Source organism: Hippoglossus stenolepis, chromosome 21 (assembly GCF_022539355.2).
Source record: "Hippoglossus stenolepis isolate QCI-W04-F060 chromosome 21, HSTE1.2, whole genome shotgun sequence".
Taxonomy (NCBI): domain Eukaryota; kingdom Metazoa; phylum Chordata; class Actinopteri; order Pleuronectiformes; family Pleuronectidae; genus Hippoglossus; species Hippoglossus stenolepis.
Genome location: NC_061503.1, coordinates 16,371,812 through 16,391,660, shown reverse-complemented (window position 1 = coordinate 16,391,660; position 19,849 = coordinate 16,371,812). Strand labels below are relative to the sequence as shown.

At 44.4% G+C, this 19,849-nt stretch overlaps 1 protein-coding gene across 1 annotated transcript in view; it reads left to right on the top strand.

Annotated features, from left to right (window-relative positions):
• The first annotated feature begins 4,598 nt into the window (after nt 1-4,598).
• The window catches only part of LOC118100094 (heparan sulfate glucosamine 3-O-sulfotransferase 3A1), a 30,304-nt gene continuing 15,053 nt past the window's right edge, over nt 4,599-19,849 (top strand). Inside the window, exon 1 of the mRNA XM_035144828.2 lies at nt 4,599-5,420. Coding sequence (XP_035000719.2) covers nt 4,837-5,420 — 584 coding nt within the window. The 5' untranslated portion in view covers nt 4,599-4,836. The remainder of the gene's footprint in view (nt 5,421-19,849) is intronic.

Sequence of the window (19,849 nt, the reverse complement as noted above, 5' to 3'; positions counted from 1 at the left end):
TCCGCAAAAACTGCTGGACAGATCTCCGTGGGACTTGGAGGAAGGATGTGTTGTGGGTCAGGAAAGAAGCCCATTAAATGTTGGTGTGGATCCTGATCAGGGGTCGGATCCAGCAACTGTTCTATCTCTTTCTATAACCAATGCGAGATCGGGTGGTTTTCTTTGACATTTTCACTGATTTGCCAGGAAATTAATTCATGAATCTTGATTTTAAAAATCAGGCTTGTAGATTCTCCATTGGGACTGAAAATCGGTGCAGCTAGATTGATTTATTTTATTTTGAAGCATCACCAGGGGAATCAGATTACATCTTTTATTAGGAAAAATGATTAAAGGTGTAAAATAATAAGTAATGTGCTAATTAAAACACACTTAATTGCAACTGAATCCCATTAGAAATGTTAGAAAGCCTCCATCATGTCTCACCTCCCCCTCAGTAAACAATGGAGATAAAGCGTTATCGGAGCGTAACTCCTTGTGTGCTTTTGCTCAAATTGGTTTGTGTGTGGACATTTTGGGACTATTTGGAGAAACGGCCCCACTTCAGATGAGCATTAATCTGATTAAGAGCAGGATTTATTTGTGTTTCCGTGCTCAATAGAAACGCTTCCTGTTCAGCGCGCCGCCTGCCAATGAGGCTGAAGAGCCACGGCCTCGATGAATGGCCAACAGCTGTGTATATACAGCGAAGACATTTCCTCTCGCCGTGACAAAAAAACGCACCCTGTTTCGGTAAATACAGAGTCACAGCTCACACAGCGTATACTTATGTACAAGTACAGTGAATATACAGTAGGTTTGAAGAATCTGGGTGGTAGGTATTGTTCTCTGTATTCTTACTTTCTTAATTTAGCTTTTAAGTGGGCAGAACCACCTGAGATCCACTCAAGAGGAGATGGTTGTAGGGGACAAACGACTGGAGCCAGAGAGATCGGGCCTGTGTGGAAATTTGTGATGCGGAAGATAGTTCGAGGAGGGAACATGTCATAAAGTATTCTTTCTTTTTTTACAAGCTTCATCTGTTTCTAACCATGTTGTTGCCCCATGGAGCCTTGTGGGTTTTTCTTAACATTTCAATATTATGTGCCGTAAAAACCAGGCGAGTTGTCCAAAGGTGAGGATGAATATTGTCCCAAGAAAAAAAAAGGAAAAAAGGTAGGATTTTATCGCCACAGAATTCAGGTCGAGAAACGTAAAGCCATAATATTGGCAGTAAAGATGTCTCCTCCAAACTGACAGCTCCCAAACCTCAGTTCATAAACCTGTCTAGAGATTATGTGCATGGCTGAGACGCGCAGTCTAAATACTTGGCCAGCAGCTCAGCAGTGGAAACAGTTTGTGCACGACTCTATTCACACCGTTGATGGTGCATCGGAGAGAGCTCAATGCACCGGTCTACGTAGGGTCCATACGTTTCTATGAGGGGCAACAACCAGACTCAGCTAATTCTGCTGCTCCTTATTTGGCTGCGTCCTGGCACACGCTCGCTTTCCCATGGCATGCCCCTGAGAATTTATTCAATATGCAAAGTGAATGCAACATTGTGTTCAAACAATAATAAACGGTTTGTGTTCGCGCTCCCTTTAAACTTAAAACCCCAACCCCGCATCCAAGATTCCAAAACGGCTGCGTCAGTGTAACCATAGCGCTGCAATTTGGATAAATAGTGAAGATGAAAGCCGAATTACGTTTTTACATGCCTTGGAGACTGCTTGCACATTTTTCTAAAAGCACCGATGTCTGGGTGTGTAATTACACACTAAATGCTGTTTTTTCTTTTTTTAAGGAAGTATGTGTCGCTGCACAAACATTACAACCCGAGCGAAAATGGGCACATTGCACAAAGGCACGCCCCAGATTTAGAGTCCCTGCACAGACGCCACAGAGCACAACAGTGCTATTAAACTAATCAATGGTCTTTATCAGCAGTTCCTGACTTTTTTTGGGCTGACAGTTTGAGTACGTTCCTCTGAAAATGAAGCCGTGTCTGACCCTTTCCACCAGCCCCATATAAATGTGATATATCTATGACGTGTGGGCAGTTGAGCCAAAGTGATTTGTCTTTCTCCCGTTGTTTCGATTAAAATAAATTTGCGAGGCATTAAAGAGCACAGTCAGAAGTGGAGAGTAACTTAATACATTTACTTTAGTTTAGTTTTGACATACTTGTATTTCACTAAATCGTTTTAGTTTTGTGCTATTTATACATGTCTGAGGTGAATATATTCACTGATCATTGGGGTGGCTCAGAGGGTAGAGCGGGTCGTCCACTAACTAACTGCTTATACATTAATGATAATAATAATTGTATATAACTTTATATATAACTATAATAAATGTAATAACAGTATAACTCACATAACGGCATTTTCTACATTATTCTCATACTTCTAGCAGGACTGAGAATACATTGCAGTATTGTCAGTTTTACTTCGGGTAATGGATCTGAGTACTTCCACCACGACTGCGTACATGTTAATGAATCAAAGAATTAATTATATATATATACACAGAGAGAGAGAGACATCTGTAACACTTGAAATGTGGCCCGTCCGCATTATGACAACTTTCATTATTTTCAGTCACGCATGAGACTTTGAATCTAGAGCGTTTTTTATATTGTGATATTAATAGTTTTACTACAATAAATATTCCGAGTGCTTCTGCCACCTGTCTGTAAAAACATCCTAAAAAATGTCACAAACAAATAAAGCCTGGAGGAGAAAGTATTTTGAGTAGAGGGAAAGTATTTTGCATTATGTCATGATAACATCTGACCCCTCAGATTTCTCTTGTGACCTTTTCTTAGGGGCTTCAGACCAACAGGTTAGGAACCGTTACTTTGCCCCTTTCATAGTCGTGTTAATATATAATTTTCAGCATTTCAGTTTGTCATGAAAAAGAGCGAGACTGTGACTTTTTTTTCTTTTTAAAGCATCGCTATGTAGCAGTATCTGAGCTGGAGTGTGAAGCCATCCGACCTTTGTGGGGGAATCGGTGGGTGTCATCGCGGTTGTTTGAGGGGGTTGAGCATCCCTCCAGTGTCAGGGGGACAGAGAAAAGACACGGGGAGCGATGTGTTAAATGCAGGACACCCCCTTCCCTCCCTCGTATTGTTTCGACAACATGGGGGACATCTGGCAGCGGCAATACAACCCAGTGTTGAGGTCTCCATCCTCTTTCTAAAGCAGTGAGCTGTGCAGCATTGAAGCACTGTCGGCATATTCTCATGCTAATACCCACAAGGCAGCAGCAGATGTGAAACATTTGGTTCTGTTCTTGTTCACTTGTAAAGAAATAATGTGGCCCGTTATCTTTCTGTCGCTCTTTTTTTTTTGTTGTTGTTCTTCTTCGTGTCATAAAGATGAGTTCATGGCGGAGGCCATCGTCCTTGGTGGCCCGGCTTAAAGCACCTCGCTTGTGGATTCTCTCGGCGGCAGAAAAATGGTCTCGCTCATGTTTTAAAGATCTGATGAATAATTCGTCGAAACATGCAGCTACAGTGGAAAGTTGTGGGGACGGTGCGCGGAAAACAAACATCTCTAAAATTACCCCTGTGAGCACAACAGCAGCTTCTACATGCTGGTCTGCACAGTTTGTGTGTGTTTCATTTTTCGAGTGTTACACTTGTATGCCCTGTTGTGTGTCTTATTGTGAATGTCAGCTGTTTAGCATTGCTTATAATTAAAATGTGCATTCCTATGCTCAGGTAATGGTCGAGAAAGAGATGTAAATTATGTCTTGTGCCAGTTTCTACTTTATCTAAGTGTATTTGTTAATGCTTATAATGAATAGGTCCATTCCTATGCACATGGAAATAAGATGCAAGTGATGTCAAATAAAATAAATGTATTAAAATGTGAGTATTCAACTGGTTTTTTTTTTGCACCTTTGCAAATGTGTCTGAGCTCTTTTCGCAGTATTTAACTGTCACTTTATTTTGTGCATGTTCATCCCCGCAAATTTGTCTGAGATGCTGTGTGAGCATCACTTTTTTTAATGTGAAAGTTTTTGTGTTAGTTAGTGTTAATTAAAGTGTATTTGTTAGTGCTTATAATAAATGTGTCTATTCCTGGGCACAGGAAAAAGACACTTCATTGAAATAGATGTATTAAAATGTGAATACTTGATTGTTTTTTTGCAAGTTTGTGTTTCTTCCTGCATGATTTAATCACAACTTCATTTTGTGCATAATCACTCCAACACATTTGGCTGAGTATCATTGGCTCCTGTGTGCCTTGTATACTTTTATGTGCTGTGATGTGTGTTATTGTGAATTAAAGTGTTTTTGTTCGATCTTGTGTGTTTCTGTTTATTTCTGTGCACCGGCTAAAAGAGATGTCGATGAAATGTGGCGATTTTTGCAAGTCTGCACATTTCCGCCTCAGTCGTATTTCATTGTGTATTATTTAATCACAACTTTATTTATTGCACGAAGATTCACTCTTAATTTGGCTGGGGATGCTCCGTGTGACCCCGCCTACCTGGATCCCCATTGGCTCCCGGGTTCCTCTCTCCTCATCCCATTGGCCGGGGACGTGTCCGTCCAGCATCCTGACATGTGAGACAAGTTTACAACTGTGCACACGTGCAGCTCGTGCATCAGGGTGACGGTGGTGTGATCAGGGAGGAAGAAGAGGAGAGGTGTTCACCGAGTCCACACAAGCACCTGTGCGCTTTTATTCTGAAAGTCTGCCCCCCTCACCTGTGCGCAGCAGGTACCACAGAGCTTCACTTTTATTCTGGAGCCTGTGGAGACGGACGTGTGTTCCATCCCCCGCACAGCCGTGGATCGAGTCTCCCTCCTCGGTGTCTTCATGGAGAGGAGGCTGAGCAATGCGCGCCCAGCATGGCTGTGGCTCCAGCAGCGACCACCCAGGGACCGGTATGGCTTTTAGCCGCATCCGTAAACTGGACGCCCCGTCCCGCGGCATCTTCCGGAGAGCGGCGGTCATGCTCGGCTCCCTCCTCGCCTCCCTCTTCCTCCTGCACTGCCTCACCGACCGCTGCTGCACCATCACCCCCGCGTCCGCCTCCGCCTCACCGGGCCAAGCCTCCTCCTCCTCCGGGCGGCTCTTCGAGGACCTGAGGTCGCTGAGGACCAAGCGGCTGGTGTACGAGTGGACCCCCGGGTCCGCGCGCTCCTCGCCGGTGCTCGCGGACCCGCTGGCCGGGGAGTCGCTCCTCCTGCCGCCCCCGGATCTAGTCGCCTCCAGGAAAGTGTCGCCGAGGTTCGCAGGTAAACTCAGTCCGCTCGGGGAGGGGAGCAAGAAGCTGCCGCAGGCTCTCATCATCGGGGTGAAGAAGGGAGGCACCCGGGCTCTGCTGGAGTTTCTCCGGGTTCATCCGGACATCAGGGCCGTGGGAGCGGAGCCGCACTTCTTCGACCGCAACTACGAGAACGGGCTGGAGTGGTACAGGTGAGGAAACACGTGGAAACACGTGGAAACACGTGAAAACACATTAAAACACATGAAACTGAGTTTAAACAACAAACAGTATTTACATGAACTTAAATTCACATGTTCAAACTGAGGCTGTGCACAGAATTAATTATATCTATTTTATAATCTTGCTCATGATGATAAATTATGTTTTTCCAAATTTCCACAACCACATCACTGATAAAGATTCGTCTACATAACCTAGAAATCTGTATTTAACGTCTCACTCGCTGCTGGTCTGATGATTTATTAAGTTACGTTCCCTGTGCTTTCTTTAGATGATATCAGGCTGCTGGGTTTTCTGCACATTTTAGGCTTGACTGCCTCTAAGTTGTTTTCTGAAAAAGAGGAACAGCCTGAGTCATCTGAGGAATAAAATATAAAGCAGAGTATTTGAATAATTTCCATGAATTGTAATTTTGAAGAATTAATGCCTCATTAGTTAATCTACTTGGGAAACTTCAGAAAACTTTTAGTTTCTGTTCTGTTTTTTTTTCTAAATGTAACTTTATTTCCTGTCTTGCACTTTGTCTGTTCCTCACTAAACATACATTTCACTTACTTCATAACTTTAGTATTAGAAGATCTGAATGAAATTTGCTGTTAATAATTAATAATTAGTTTACTAACAGATATTTTAACACATTTTTCCTTTACATTAAATCATAATTATTATAATTAACTAATTTAAACAGTAAAACTGACTTTTTTCTTTTTCTGACATGTCAAATTTAAAAAGTTTAGATTTGTGCACTATTTAGAAAGTACAAAACAATAAATAAGCACAAGTTGAAAGAGGAATAATAATTACACCAGAATAGATTTACAACAAAGTTTATGATATAAAAAGAGTGAATTGTGCAAAGTTCATCAAAACTTTTTATTGATTCAAAAAGTGTTTTTTTTTTAATTAATTTTTTTCACAGCCCTAAATATTCAAAAGAGTCGGGATTTGTTTTCACATGTTTCTCGACAGAAGAGAAACTTTGGTCCTCGTGGAGGAGTGTGCTCAGTTTCCCCCTCGTCCAAGTTGAATTTGTGATTGATTTCATGTGTCACCGTGTGTGTGTGTGTGTGTGTTCACATTTCCACAGGCCGGTGGGGACTAAGCTCCCCGTCTCCGTGGCTTCTCTGTCTAATGGGGCATCGCCGACATCGCAGCTCTGTTATTAAGAAGGATTAGAGCCATAATGAAAGGTTACCTGAGTGTCTCAGGAGGTGTAATTCACCTTCTGATTGAGTTAACACTGCACACAGCACCCACTAAAAGCCCACGGACAAAACTTTTACTCTCACTCACCGACAACTCCCCCCGGGGGCAGCCTCGGCTAACTCACCCCCTCTCCTCCCCCCCCACAAAAACCACTCTGGCTCTCTCCCATCTCCCACTCACACACCTCCCTCTTTGTGCCTCTCTGAGAGTGAACACTCTCTTTTCGCCATCACTCTTTCACACCCCTCTGTTTACCTATTCATCCATTGTGGGGGGTTTATATCCATGAGGGTCCCATCTATCCCGAGGAGTTGCCAAGATTCCCTGGAATTTGGACCGTGCCTCCGAGGACGGGCCTCAGTGCCGCTTTCGCCCATAACGCTGTCCATTTAAAACAGAGGGCGCTTTGAATTGCGAAGAGGAATAAATAAGTGTTAAAACCCGCGCGGCTCCCTCTGCAGGAGTCCATCTTGTCAGCTGTCCTCCACGAGGTCTCTGAGTCTTCCCGTTCGTAGCCTGTGTGTGTTTTTCGTGGAGAAGCTGTTGATTGAGTCGCATTCATGTGAAGTTGTTGGCCTGGAGTGTAGACGTTCGTCAAAACCAGGAGGTCGTTCTGATTGCGCCGCAGAGAACCGGACGGGCTCTTCGTCAAACTCGTCACAATCTCGGTGTGTTTCGGGGCCGCAGTTACAGCCGTGACAGCTTCGAGGCTGCGAGGACGTGTGAAACTCGTCTGACGCTCGACAGTTTAAAAGTCCTGCACCCATGTTTAATTCTCCTTCAAACTAAAATGAAATATAAAGAACAACCTGTTGGTGTTTGGGCAAAACAAGGATTTCTGTGTCTAATCACTGTGTCCAATTCCCCTGAATTATGCCGTTCCCTTCATTAGCAACAGTGAATACTTAAAACGGGGAAGCTTCCGTCTCGGGAGACTCTTTGTTTATTGTCGAGGGCTGATATGTGTCCTCAGCATGAATCACTCGACTCCGTCCCGATGGGAATGTGTGGAACATACTTTTAACACCTCTAAGCTCCTAATGTGACGTGGCAACATCTACGACTCGTCTTTTTCCAGCTTTCCCAGGAATTATACTTGTCTGGCTTGCTATGGGAATTTTCCATCAAGTCAGTTGCACACCCGAAGCTGTGATGAAGAAAGAAATCTGTAATTTGTAGAGACGTGGCTGTCAGAGCAAGAAACACTCTGAAGGTTTTAAATGTTTCACTTCACTTGTAATTTGCCAAAAACTCTGAAAAGTTGTGCTAAATTATATTTTCACCATCTGCATTTATTTACTTATAAGTGAGACCTTTATTTATTTAATGTTAGTAAATCTGCTCATGTGAAATGTAGTCAGTTTTGCTGAATGCCAAAGAGGTTATGTTTTCACCCCTGTCCCATTGTTGGTTGTTTCTTTGTTTGCTTGTGAGCAAGATTACGCAAAATCCACATGACAGATTTCCACGAAACTTGGTGGAAGGATGTGGTGGGGGTCAGGGAAGAAGCCATTAAAATTTGGTGTGGATCTGGATCAGGGGTCGAGCTCAGGAATTTTTTTACCTTCTTCAACATTGCGAGACAGGAAGTTTTTGAATTAACAGATTTATTGAATTTATAGACTTATCTAGGAGACTGATTTTTAGAGTCTAAGTGTGTTTGTGCTCTACTGAGTGACATTCTAGATTAAATATTTAATATATTGTCCCTATTCCAGAAGTCCCAGTTGTGTGCTCTAGGTAAAATCCGGCCTTTTGTCGAACGCGCCCGGCCGGCTCGCTCAGTTCAGCCAGTGTTCCGTTTCACTACACATTTCTCAGTGGTGTATCCGTACAACCACACACAACCTGTCGGGCTTTTGTAGAGGAAATGGACACTCGGAGTGAACAAGGAGGTCAAGCACAAACAGTGTAAACCGAAGGGGAGGTCCAGGCCGTGGAGTAGTCGCGATTATGTTTAAGGTCTACTTGGGTTACTGAACGCCCAGTTTTTACTTGTCTAGACCCGGCCACCGCAGTCCCTGTTTGATGTCTGCAGACCGGTTGGATCAGGCTTCACCAGATAGATCCCTTAAAGGGTTAATTACCCTTCAAAAAACACGTGTGACCCATTAAAGACGAGGACAAGGTGGCTCCAACTCCGCCACACGTATATTTATCTAGATACAAACAAACATTCAATACACACATCTCTCGACTCAGACTGGCTGAAAACAGACATGAACTTTGCCAGGAAATAAACAGGAGTGTGTAGCTTATGTATCAGCAAAACCTCTTTGTAAAGTTGACCAGAGTTGTTGTTTCCCTCGTCTGCTTCTTCTCTAAAGTTTCCTTCATGTGTTCACTATTTGAAACCATGAGAAGCCCAAATGAAAAGATCATGCCCGGCTAGAAAAACTGAAAAGTCACGTTGAATTAGGGGTTTCCCTGTTCATAAAACTGGCCTCGTTTGAAAGGATGTTCTGTAATGGTAATAAAACAAAAAGGGTCTTAATCATACAGTCAAAGCAGTGGTCCAGTGTGTAGCCGGGTGTGTATTTGTGTGGACTGGGAGGCACGGCAGCTTCAGATGAGGATGTACACGGAAGAAATAAAAGACTTTAGGCCAGTTTGTCCAAATACAAATCGAGACAAAATTGCAAATGTAAAGATTCATATTTATTTATTCATTAGTGATTCGAATTTTCCTTTATTGGACAACATATTTGTCAAGTGCTGTTGAATGCGTAAAGAAATGAGGCCGGTGTCCAAGTTTTTTTCGTAAATGTTGGCTTGGCTTCACAGTGGGTGTCAGTTAATTGGGTGGCAGAGTTTAAACCGTGGCCTTGTTCGCTGCTGCCTGACGCTCTTACTTGCCGTTTTTGAGCCTGTTGACGTTCGGGGGAACCAGTGGAAAGCATGACACAACTGTAAATGGGAGAGGCTCGATGTTAACGGTCAAAAAAAAAATTTTACTGACGACTTCTTCAGCTGGTGGACTTACAGGATAATAAAGTTGTTGTATAGCAGTCACTTTATAACGGCGGGGCCTATAAATGTCTAAACCAAGAATCGTACGACATACGACACACGTTCTAAAGTCTGTGCACACTTTTATTGTGTATCTGCACCAGGTGGTCATAACAAAACCACACACACCCGCTGAAACACGAGGCCAAATTTAACTGTGTGTGTGTGTGTGCACTATAATTCCATATTTATGTCAGCACACAAACTGCAAGCACCTCCTGTGTGCTTTCGGCTCCCCGTTGGCCTTGGTTGTAATCTGGCCAAGAAAACAGGAATGACATGTTCCTCACAGTGTCAAATAGAGCAAGTGAGTTCAAAATAGTTTTAGTCTTCACCCCTCGCACCACTCTATACCCCAACTCTAACGTATCTCTCTCACCTATCTGGATTTATGTAACCGTATTAGCCAGAATCACAAGAAACATCCTGGAATGTATTTTTCTGGTGTTATTTATCTGTGAGTGCAAACCCTTAAAAGCTGTATCTCCACGGCCTCTTTAGAGAGACTTTGAAAGGAGATATTTGTTTTAGAGTTTCTCCACCGCACAGTCGAGATTTTAAAAACAGATTTAACTCATTTCCCCTGATTCACCCCCGTTTGATTTATCCTGTTTTTGCCTCTACGTTGGAAAATACCAGGCTGTAATGGAATATACTTAAAGATCCCTCAAAAATGGTTTGGGATGGTAATTGTTTTTAATTTAATTCAACATGTTTCAGCATGAAACAGGATGTTGGAATTAGACTTACTTTGGAAGGGAGATTTTTTTTTTTAATGTTGGGACATTAAATCCGGCAGGTCTACCTTCAAGTTTAAAATATAGTCCTTTTCATAATAAACCAGTTTGGTCTTGTCAGCTCCAAACTCTCTGTACTTAGAAAACTTAATAAAAAATGTTTTTTAAGTGATAATGAGAGGAACACAACTACATGTGCTAACACAGGGGCAGGTCTGTGGATGGCAGGTGGAGCAGGGAGGACTGGCGGAGGTGGAGGGGTCAGGGTGTGGGTTGCAGAGGGCGCGCACACAGCGGACGTAACGTGATCACCAGAGACCTCCTGAACATTAGCTCCGAGCTTGCCTTTGGATTGTGAAAGTGATTATCGTAGGGTATAATTGTAAAACCGGGAAGGCCACCCCTTGCTGAAGGCATGCAACCCGCTAACGACTGCATTCCCCCCCCCCCCCACACTCTCCTCGCCAACTCCTTGACCTCCGCCACCCTTTCCGACATCTTTGCGTGCCCTTAGCAGCTGACCCTAGGAGGCCCCATGCAGGGGGAGGTAGATAGAAGCAAGGGAACTATCCACAGTAGTGCCTGTCAGCAGCTGCCCTCTGGCATCCAGGGAATCTGCCCCCCTGATGGTTGGGTGAGGACAGGCAGCAGGTGCAGGGTGCTCCGCGGACACCACCTGGATCTCCACCAGATGCTAACACCTGATGAGTTCACCTGACGCACCTAAAATAAGAGCCGTTTGTTGTCGTCCCGCAGCCCGGCAAGTCATAAGGGAGCACGGGGGTTGCTGCGGTGCAAATATTTCAGGTGTCAAGGATCAGGAACTCCAGGGGCTTTGATGAGCACGTGAAGAAATGGAGTGTGATTGATCGCGGTCAGCAGGGTCGTGTGGAGGCCTGCCACAGAACGTGCCACCCTCAGAGTTCACAATGCCAACAGATGGTACTGTAACATTAAGATCAGGTTACAGTGTTTCTAGGTTTCGGTTGTTTATTCACTTTTGGGTTTCTGTGTACACTCGTCAGAAACCTGTTTGACCCCTTAGCAGCTGTCGGTCCTTTTATGAGGTATTAGCCCCAACATTATGAAGCGTTTATTCTGGGATTCATATTTCAAATGGAGCACGGGAGGTCACTTTTTATTGTCCTTTGGCTATATGGAAATACGTTGCTCTGGAAAGCTGAAATACACAGTAATCATTTCAGTCGTATCGTATCGTATTTGATCAACTGTGACGTTAACGTTTCTGAAGCTGAGATTTTTGACCTTTTTCCAGACATTGAGTTTCACGTCCGCAGCTCAGTTTTCTGCTTTCGGGCGGGATACCTGAAGAGCTTTACTAGTTTAGCGGTTTTCAAGCAATGCCCATGAACCTCAGTGATTTATTTCCCTGAACTTCATGGAAACCTGCCAGGTAATATTTTCTAATATCACAGCAGTTGTGCCCCCAGGCACTTTACAAGCAGTACGACTGAAATGGAGAAAAAGGAAGAATCATGTTAGCAATTTTCTTCCTGTTCTAGATTTCTGTTCCTCTGTGTTTCATTCTTTTCTTCTTGGCAGCCCAAGGTTGATGGAAGTTAAGTGTTATCCTTCTACAAACAAAGAGAGACTGTAACCCTATCATTTGGCCTCGGAGAGTCAAGGGGCTTCATACCAAACTGCTTCAGCTCCCTTCGTAGCAGCGAACTAAACAAACCGCAAAAAACAACCGCCAGAATTCATGCATATCGAGACTTTCAGAGGATTTGCCAGAGCGCTTTAGGATTTCAGAATTATGCAGCCAAACCCATGTTATTTGGGCACAGAAGGGCTTGGTAAATGATGCATGGATGGAGCATATACGTGTTACAGCCCTCAGTGGTGCGGATTGGCAGGGCAAACCAACGCCTCAGCGTGATGGATCTCTCTTTCCCATCTTACAGGCAACAGCTTTATCACAGGACAGGGAGCCCTCCGTATTTTCCACCAGAGAGAGAAAGACAGAGACAGACCCAGAGTGAGGGAGAAGCAGAGCTGTGGAAAGCCTGGGAACCAATAAAAAGAAGGAAGCCCTCTCCTCTTGGGTCCTCCATTTTCCGTTCCAACTGTAGTGTTTTCTTTACCACATTTTTTTTTTTCTCTGGCACACATCTCATTCCTATATTTCAAGTCCCCCCGTAAAATTAAAAAACATTCAAGTGTTTACTACTCAAGGAAGCTCGTCTTTCCAGTCCTTGACTTCCATTCACTTAGCAGGGAAGTCTTTTACCCCTTTCAAGGGTCTTTTTAAGGTTTACTGACCAAACATGGAATTGTTTTCCTTTAATGCTTGTGTGCTCAAAGGCACGGGCTGCGACACACTTGCCATGTGTGCTATCTGCAGCTGCCTGTGTGGCGATAGGATGGCACCGAGCATCCTGTTTCTGTTGCTCCAGTAGGGCAGGGCCAGTGCCAGTCGCTTTGGCAGAGTCCAACCCTGCAGACATGGACAGAGGCTATGCCAGACAGCACCTCGGGCACAACCTCTATGTGACTGCCCAACCTCTGTCTCCATGCAAAACACGGAATTATACCGTAGCCAAGACTGAGACGTTTGTGTGTGTTTCTGAGTGTGTGTGGCTCTATCGAAAATTAGGCATTGGCATTGTTCTGGCACGGCCGACAAAGAGGCCAACACATTATTTCCTCAGATGTTATTTTTCAAGCTTTCAGCACCGCCGCTCTGATGTATTCTGTATATTCCTGCTAGATGGGGAAACAAAGAGTCGCGTGGTGGCGATGACTGAAATAAAACATGCTGCAGATTAGGGTTTGGCAGCGCCGCACGCCACGACCAGAAATCCTGCAAAATTTTTGAAACAGCTAATAACGGAGGTGGTGAGTGGAGAGAGAATGACAGAGTGGCATTTAATCTGCCTTGAGAGATGTTTCATTCAAACACAAGTGCTGCGGATCCTCGGCATGTGCCGTTTTTCGAACAAAAAGCTACCTGGTTCCTCAAGTTGAAATCCAGCTGTTCAAACAAACGCTTTACACAAAAGTCTATTGTGTTGCGAATGAAGCAAGGTTGCGTGGCACAAAAGAGACGTTCACGGCGTCATACCGCCTGTTTTCTCTTTACACAACATCGATTAAAACGCATTAGAGATATTCTTTGAACTCACTCAGAGCAGTTTCTCTCTTTCATCGAGTCAAACCGGAGTCATTACAACCCCAGCTGCTCTATTTTTAATTTCCACCACCATTTTATGAAAAGACGGTGTACAGCTTTTTTCTAACTACCCCCCCAAATGTCAGGCTGCTTGATTAAGGAGAGGAATGTGTTAGAAAATGAGTTTGCCAACCCCAGACCCGTTTATTGATAGATGGAGTGCAACAGCACAGTCTGCGTCTTTCTACATAAAGATGGAGGAGGGTGATAAAGGGTGTGTGTGGCGCAGAGGCCGTGATTGATATGCCCACAGAGGAGTGCAGGGAAGCCACCCAGTAATTCAATTAATCTTAACCTGGACACCAGTAATTGCTACTGTAACTAGCTCTGACTGTACATTAGACAGGAGGGAAATTGCTGTCAAAGGAACGCGTCTGGCTAATAGAAGCAGGAAGCCACATCCTCGGCGCTCTGGAGTTGCACAAAGGGGCTTCTCCTTCTTTACTATTATCCTTTCTCCCAGAGATGAGTATTTGCATGTTAATGAGAGGAGCACGGGGGGGGCAGTTGTTAGGGAGAAGTACGAGAGAAGTTGGAGATGAACTCTGCCAGAAAAACTGTGGGGCGAAAACAATTCACTGTCTTCTCAGCAGCAACGTTCAAACAAATAGTTCTGCATTCAACATGAATACAGACCAAATCTAGTAGTCTTACATTTGTTAAAATATGCTTATTTTCTTTCTTGCTAGTGCTTAAAGATGCATGAAGCTTCTCCACTTCCTCCCAACTACCCCGAATTAGAAATGTCTCTAAAAATCAAAACTCAACCTTATCATGAGGACTGGAAATAGATATTAAAGCTTCTCTGCCTCTGTCTAAACTTAACAACATCTGCCAAGAAACATCTAAATCTAAAGAAGAAATTTAAAATTTGCCGTTTTAGGGGCTTCAGTAATTGACTATTTCTTCTTTTGTACAGATTAAAAAAAACGACATGGTTGTCAGAATTCGTTACCCATGGACAGAGCCAGGTGTTCCCCATCTTTATGCTAATCTAAGTTAACCTGCCGCTAGCTGTAACCACATATTTAACAGAGACATGAGAGTGGTATTGATCTTCTCATTGAACCCAGTTTTGGCACATTTTGTAATCGTAAACTTCCTGAATGGAAATTGAAATGCAGTCATGTCCCTGAAAGCTTGAAACACAGGTGTATTCTTTATCGGGTTCAATGATCCGACCGGGTTCTTTGTTTTTCTGCTCTTTCGTGTCGAGCTCATGTTGAACTCCGTAACAAAAAGCTGATGTATTGTCAGAAATCCTTTGAACACACCCTGGGGATATTGATCCTATTGTTTCCCGCAGGAGCAAGGCGGCAGTTTGAAGGTGTTGACCTGTAGAGAAAGAAAGACACGACTTCTTTATGAGCTGATTTTATGCATTCTCTGGAAATTGGACACCTCGAGAACAGCGCATAAATCAAGTTTACAGTAACAAAAATCTATTCTCCTTGTTTCTTTTTCATCAAACTCTGTCTTATCCGCCCTCTGACAAGTATTAGTTCCCGTGCGTTCGAGCTCCCGATCCACTGCCAAACATTTGTAAAAACCTGACCCAGTTATATCAATACCTTATGTTTCATTTCTGCATTATTTCAGTGCGTTGTATTTATGCAGCTGGCTTGTTCTGGGTCAGCCTCGGTCAGTTTGCAGGGTGTAGGGTGCATCAACACTGTGGAGCCGGCGGGACTTGACGTGAGCCCAAGTCATTTTAAGCGTTAAACATGTGGTGGGGCTGCGGCTCATTATATCATTATGTTGTCAGGGCGATTGTTAATTCTGACATCTTTGATTCGCGCAGTCACATCCTCCTCTGCGGTCACATCGGGAGGAGGAGGAGGAGGAGGAGGAGGAGGAGGAAGCCGGTTATTACGAGCCAATCACCAGCGTGGACAGATGTACGAGATAGGAGCTTGAGAGTCTTCGCTGTCGAGGCGGTTGTGTGTGCGCAGCTTCCTCCGCCACCTCCTGGAACACGCCCCCACATCAATTATTAATCCAGCCAATTAGCAGGGCTGCATTATTCACCAGGAAGCTGTGATCACATCCATTAACAGCGCCGCCTCGCCTCACTGTGGCGCTTCCCATGCGGCCCTCCCACAGTCCCCCTCACCCGGTGGACGTATTTGACCACCGAATTCTGTTTCCAGCATATTCATTCATTCCACCATCACCACCGTGCAGGCTCTGGCTCCAAATTATGTCAAAATCGCCAGAAGGCAGAAACTTGTATACGGAATATTTTTGGCTTTGTTTTTGTACAACAGGAGGAAGTGGAGACGCTTTTTTCCATTTTCACACACAGTCGATGACGTGCACCACCACAGCACCTGTTCCTATGTGAAATGTAAACATTAAAGACAGCAGGAGCCTCGAAGACAAAGACAAATTTCTATTTCCCTAAATAGGTTTTCATTATTTATTGGTTTAAACTAAATTAATAGAACTTTCATCCATCTTCGTCTGAGCTTACGTGATTAGCACTGTAGCCTGTCGCTGTTTACAAACGAGAACATTGTTATTGTTCCATCTTTAGCTCTGAGGAAGAAGAGGAAGTCATATTTTTTCTCCGGCCTCCTGCTGTTTCCCACAGCTCCTCCAGTAGAGCTGGGATTGCTTGTCACTGGGATTCATGGACCCACAAATCGCTGAAAAGAATCACTTCCTGTTTTCCCTGTGTTTACCGGACTCACAGGCCGGTAAACGCATTCGATAAAAAGTGATTTATTCTCATTTGCTTATCTGCTTAATTGATGTCCCCCAGGTCCCCCCCGACAGCCATGATTTCATTACACAAACAATTTAGAGAAGTTTGATTAACACAAATGAGAGTGCAGGGCCCCCACTGGTTTACATGTTGCTCCTACACGTTGACTCCGGCTCCACCCTTGTTCCACAGCCATTAATAAGCACTCAATAGACAGTAGCAAGAAAAAAAATAATTATTACTCAGTTAATCACAATGATTAATTTTGCTTTGATTAGAAAAAACTTCGCTGTGATTCAACATGCGTTTCCCACCTTGCTGAGCTCTCGTCCACTGGGATGAGCAGATATGATGCTGATTCAACATCCTCACCCTCAACTTGATTCTCATTGTGGCCGCGGAGATGCAATCGTATTGATTTTGTAGTTTCGGATTCACAACGAGCAGTTGATTCATGGCCCTTCTGAGACAACTGCGTGTAATTAGGCTCATATCGTCGAGGGTTCACGCCACCATCACCTCGGCTGTAGTGGTCCTCGTTGATGGTTCTGTGCTTTGTTCCTCCCACCAAATGTGGTGTGAGCGCTAATGGAGGGGCTTAAACACACATGCACGTGCACTGGAGAGCACACATGCATGCACACGCAAGTCACACACACACACACACACACACACACACACACACACACACTCTCGCACAGACTCTGTGGCTGTCGCGGGCAGGTCTGTTTCTGACATACCATTTATTACATCATGTTATTTTCCACTCAGCCCAGCAGCAGCAGCAGCAGCAGCACCAGTGAATATTCCCTTTCACCGCCCGGCTTCTGCTCTTATGTTTCATTTCTCTTTCTCGTATCCAACTGGCTTTTAAAACAGGGGTCGGTCCTGGCAAAGCGTAAATCCAGCACGAGGGATTTCCCCCCCCATCACCCACAAAGCTTTCTACTCCTGGCAATCGAGTGCCAGGGAGCGTTTCTAGCTCTCCTTCTCTCTGATGAACTCTTGGATGCACATGACAACAGGATTGCACTTTAGAGGAGTGTGTTTGAACAAATAGGTGAATGTACGAACACGCACTCGCAGACACGTTCAAGGACACGTACCGTCACAACCATAGTGTGTTTGCACTCACACATATCACAGAGTTTTGCAGCAGGTGATTCTCCGGTCAGGCACGATCACAACAACACGGAAATCTGTTAAATGATATATTATGATATATATATTTGTTTACAGCACATCGACGTCTGTCCTCGTCATCCTGAGATATTCGTTTTCTGATCTCCTGCTGTATTCTCACATGGGCTCACTCAGCTCAATCATCCAGAGTTTTTATTCGGAGGCTGGCTGCAGAGATTCTGGAGAACGTCCGCAGCAACTGACTCGGAACATTCACGTTCTCACATGCAGCTCCTCCAGATAGTTTCAGGAGTTTACCCTGAGTTCAGTGCCAGTGTCTGAGAGCAGCTACACAAATATAGATGCTGCAGCGGTTGTTTGCAACACTTTCACTTTTGCGTCACCCCCATTTATTCTGTGGGGTTGCTATTGCATTACAGCCCCATAATGTAAATGCAAATGTGATTGAAAGTGGTTCATAATAGCCTCCATTTGACTGTCATGAATATGAATGGAATTAATATGCATTTCGTTTTGCTTTGCTTCTCTTCTCCGTCACTGTGTGTTCTCTTGAAGGATCGTGCACACCCGGCCCCTCCTCGCCATTGTCTTTGCACTCTATTTATTTGTTTTCTAATTGTGATTTGGATGGACCACATTTATTCACGCCACGGCCTCCCTCTGCATGTGCGGCACATCCGTCATTCAAGCCTGGCAGAGTTTGACTCAATAACAGCGCAAATATCCAGCCATTATCTCTCTGTGGAGTACTCCCTCAATGTTAATGTGTTTTTAGGACGATTAAATCAGTGTGAAATATTGAAAAAGAACCCCCTGATTGATAACACGTGTCCCCTCCCCCTTGAACACCTCATTTGCCAGATCCACGGCGGAGTAGCTGGGGACCCTGGGTACATGAATCCACTGGCTCACGTGAGATTGGGTTACAGCGCCGGCTCAGTAATCAGACAGGCCTCGGTGAGAATTAGAACATTCGTTATTGGAACGATACGGGAAGAGAGCTACGTAGGCCTCGCCGCTGTAATGGCGTAGATAAATACACCGCAGACCTGCTCGCAGAGGAATGAAGTGCAACATCCCTCAAGGAGATAACTGTTAATCTATAGCCGTTCAAGTGTAAGAGCCTTTTTTTTTTAGTCAGTCTTCTGGCTCAGCTCCAAGGCTTAACCATACGAGCACTGGAGGTAAAGTATTAAAATGAAGCACATACGTTCTGCAGAAGAACCCGATCATCTGGATCCCATGGCAGCAGGCTTAGAACTGTTACTGTGCATTACGGCGCCGCTCCCTTTTGCTCTGTCACTCACGATTAGCACTGAGCGATACGCTTGAAGTCCCAGTCATGGTCTTAGTAAGGATATTTTTCATGTGAATACGAGTACAACGTTCCCAGTACGATTGTGGTTGGGAACGAAAACATGGTGATAAAGTTGTTTTCCCAGAAACAGGTAATTAATTGATGAGTCACATAATTATTTCAACCAAAGAATACAGAACTAAGTACAAACCCCTTTGAAACATGCACCTTGTGCAACGACCTTTTTTCTTCCGTGATACGAGTAAAAGTAGATTTAGACATATCTTCAATGCACTTTGGCCGTTTGCTTAGATTGTGATGAATCCATCGTACAAAAATTCGAGAGCAGAAGACGAAAGTGAAATAACAGATTTCTTGGATATGGCATGCAAACCAAATCTGATCGGATTTTGAAATCACTTGCGTTCCCAGTTTTGTGTCATTCTTCTTTTTTTTCTCACTGTCCAGTTCCAGCAGAACGTCCTTTTTAACAGGGAGAAACCGTCACTCCACCATGTGCATGGTCCTAATCCCAACAAGGGGGTTTTGCCCTGTAATTATTTTCCATTTCTAAAACCATCCATCTTAGCTCACAGAGAGCTGACAGACTCAAACATTAGCACGTTGTCAGCAGCTCGTCAGTTCTCCATCGCGCTTCATATTATCTTGCACCCTCAGTCGGGCTTCCCGGATGGAGTTACCTCTCTACGGTCTCTGGAGGAAGAGGTGGTGTTTTCCTGTTGTGTGACCAGTTTAGCTCAACTGCGATGGGGCCTCCTGGTTTCTCACTGGGGGTCTGTTGAATTCTGGGTCACAGCCCAGCCCCGGGCGATGGCTGGCCCCACATGAGTTTCTTTTATGTCGTTTTAGCCTCTCTGACATTCCACAGTGGGTAATTTTTTACTTTTCCTTCAGCTACGACCTGTTCTTCATCTGGCCTCACCTCACTGGCACTGCTTACCGTCACCACGAGCTTGTGCAACCGGTGCTGATAGCGCTGCGACCTCACACACCTCGACATCACCTGTTCGTTATGCATGGCCCTGCTGCCTCAACAGAAATGAGCTGCACGAACTTCCATTTTCCCTGGGCTATTTATTTAATGG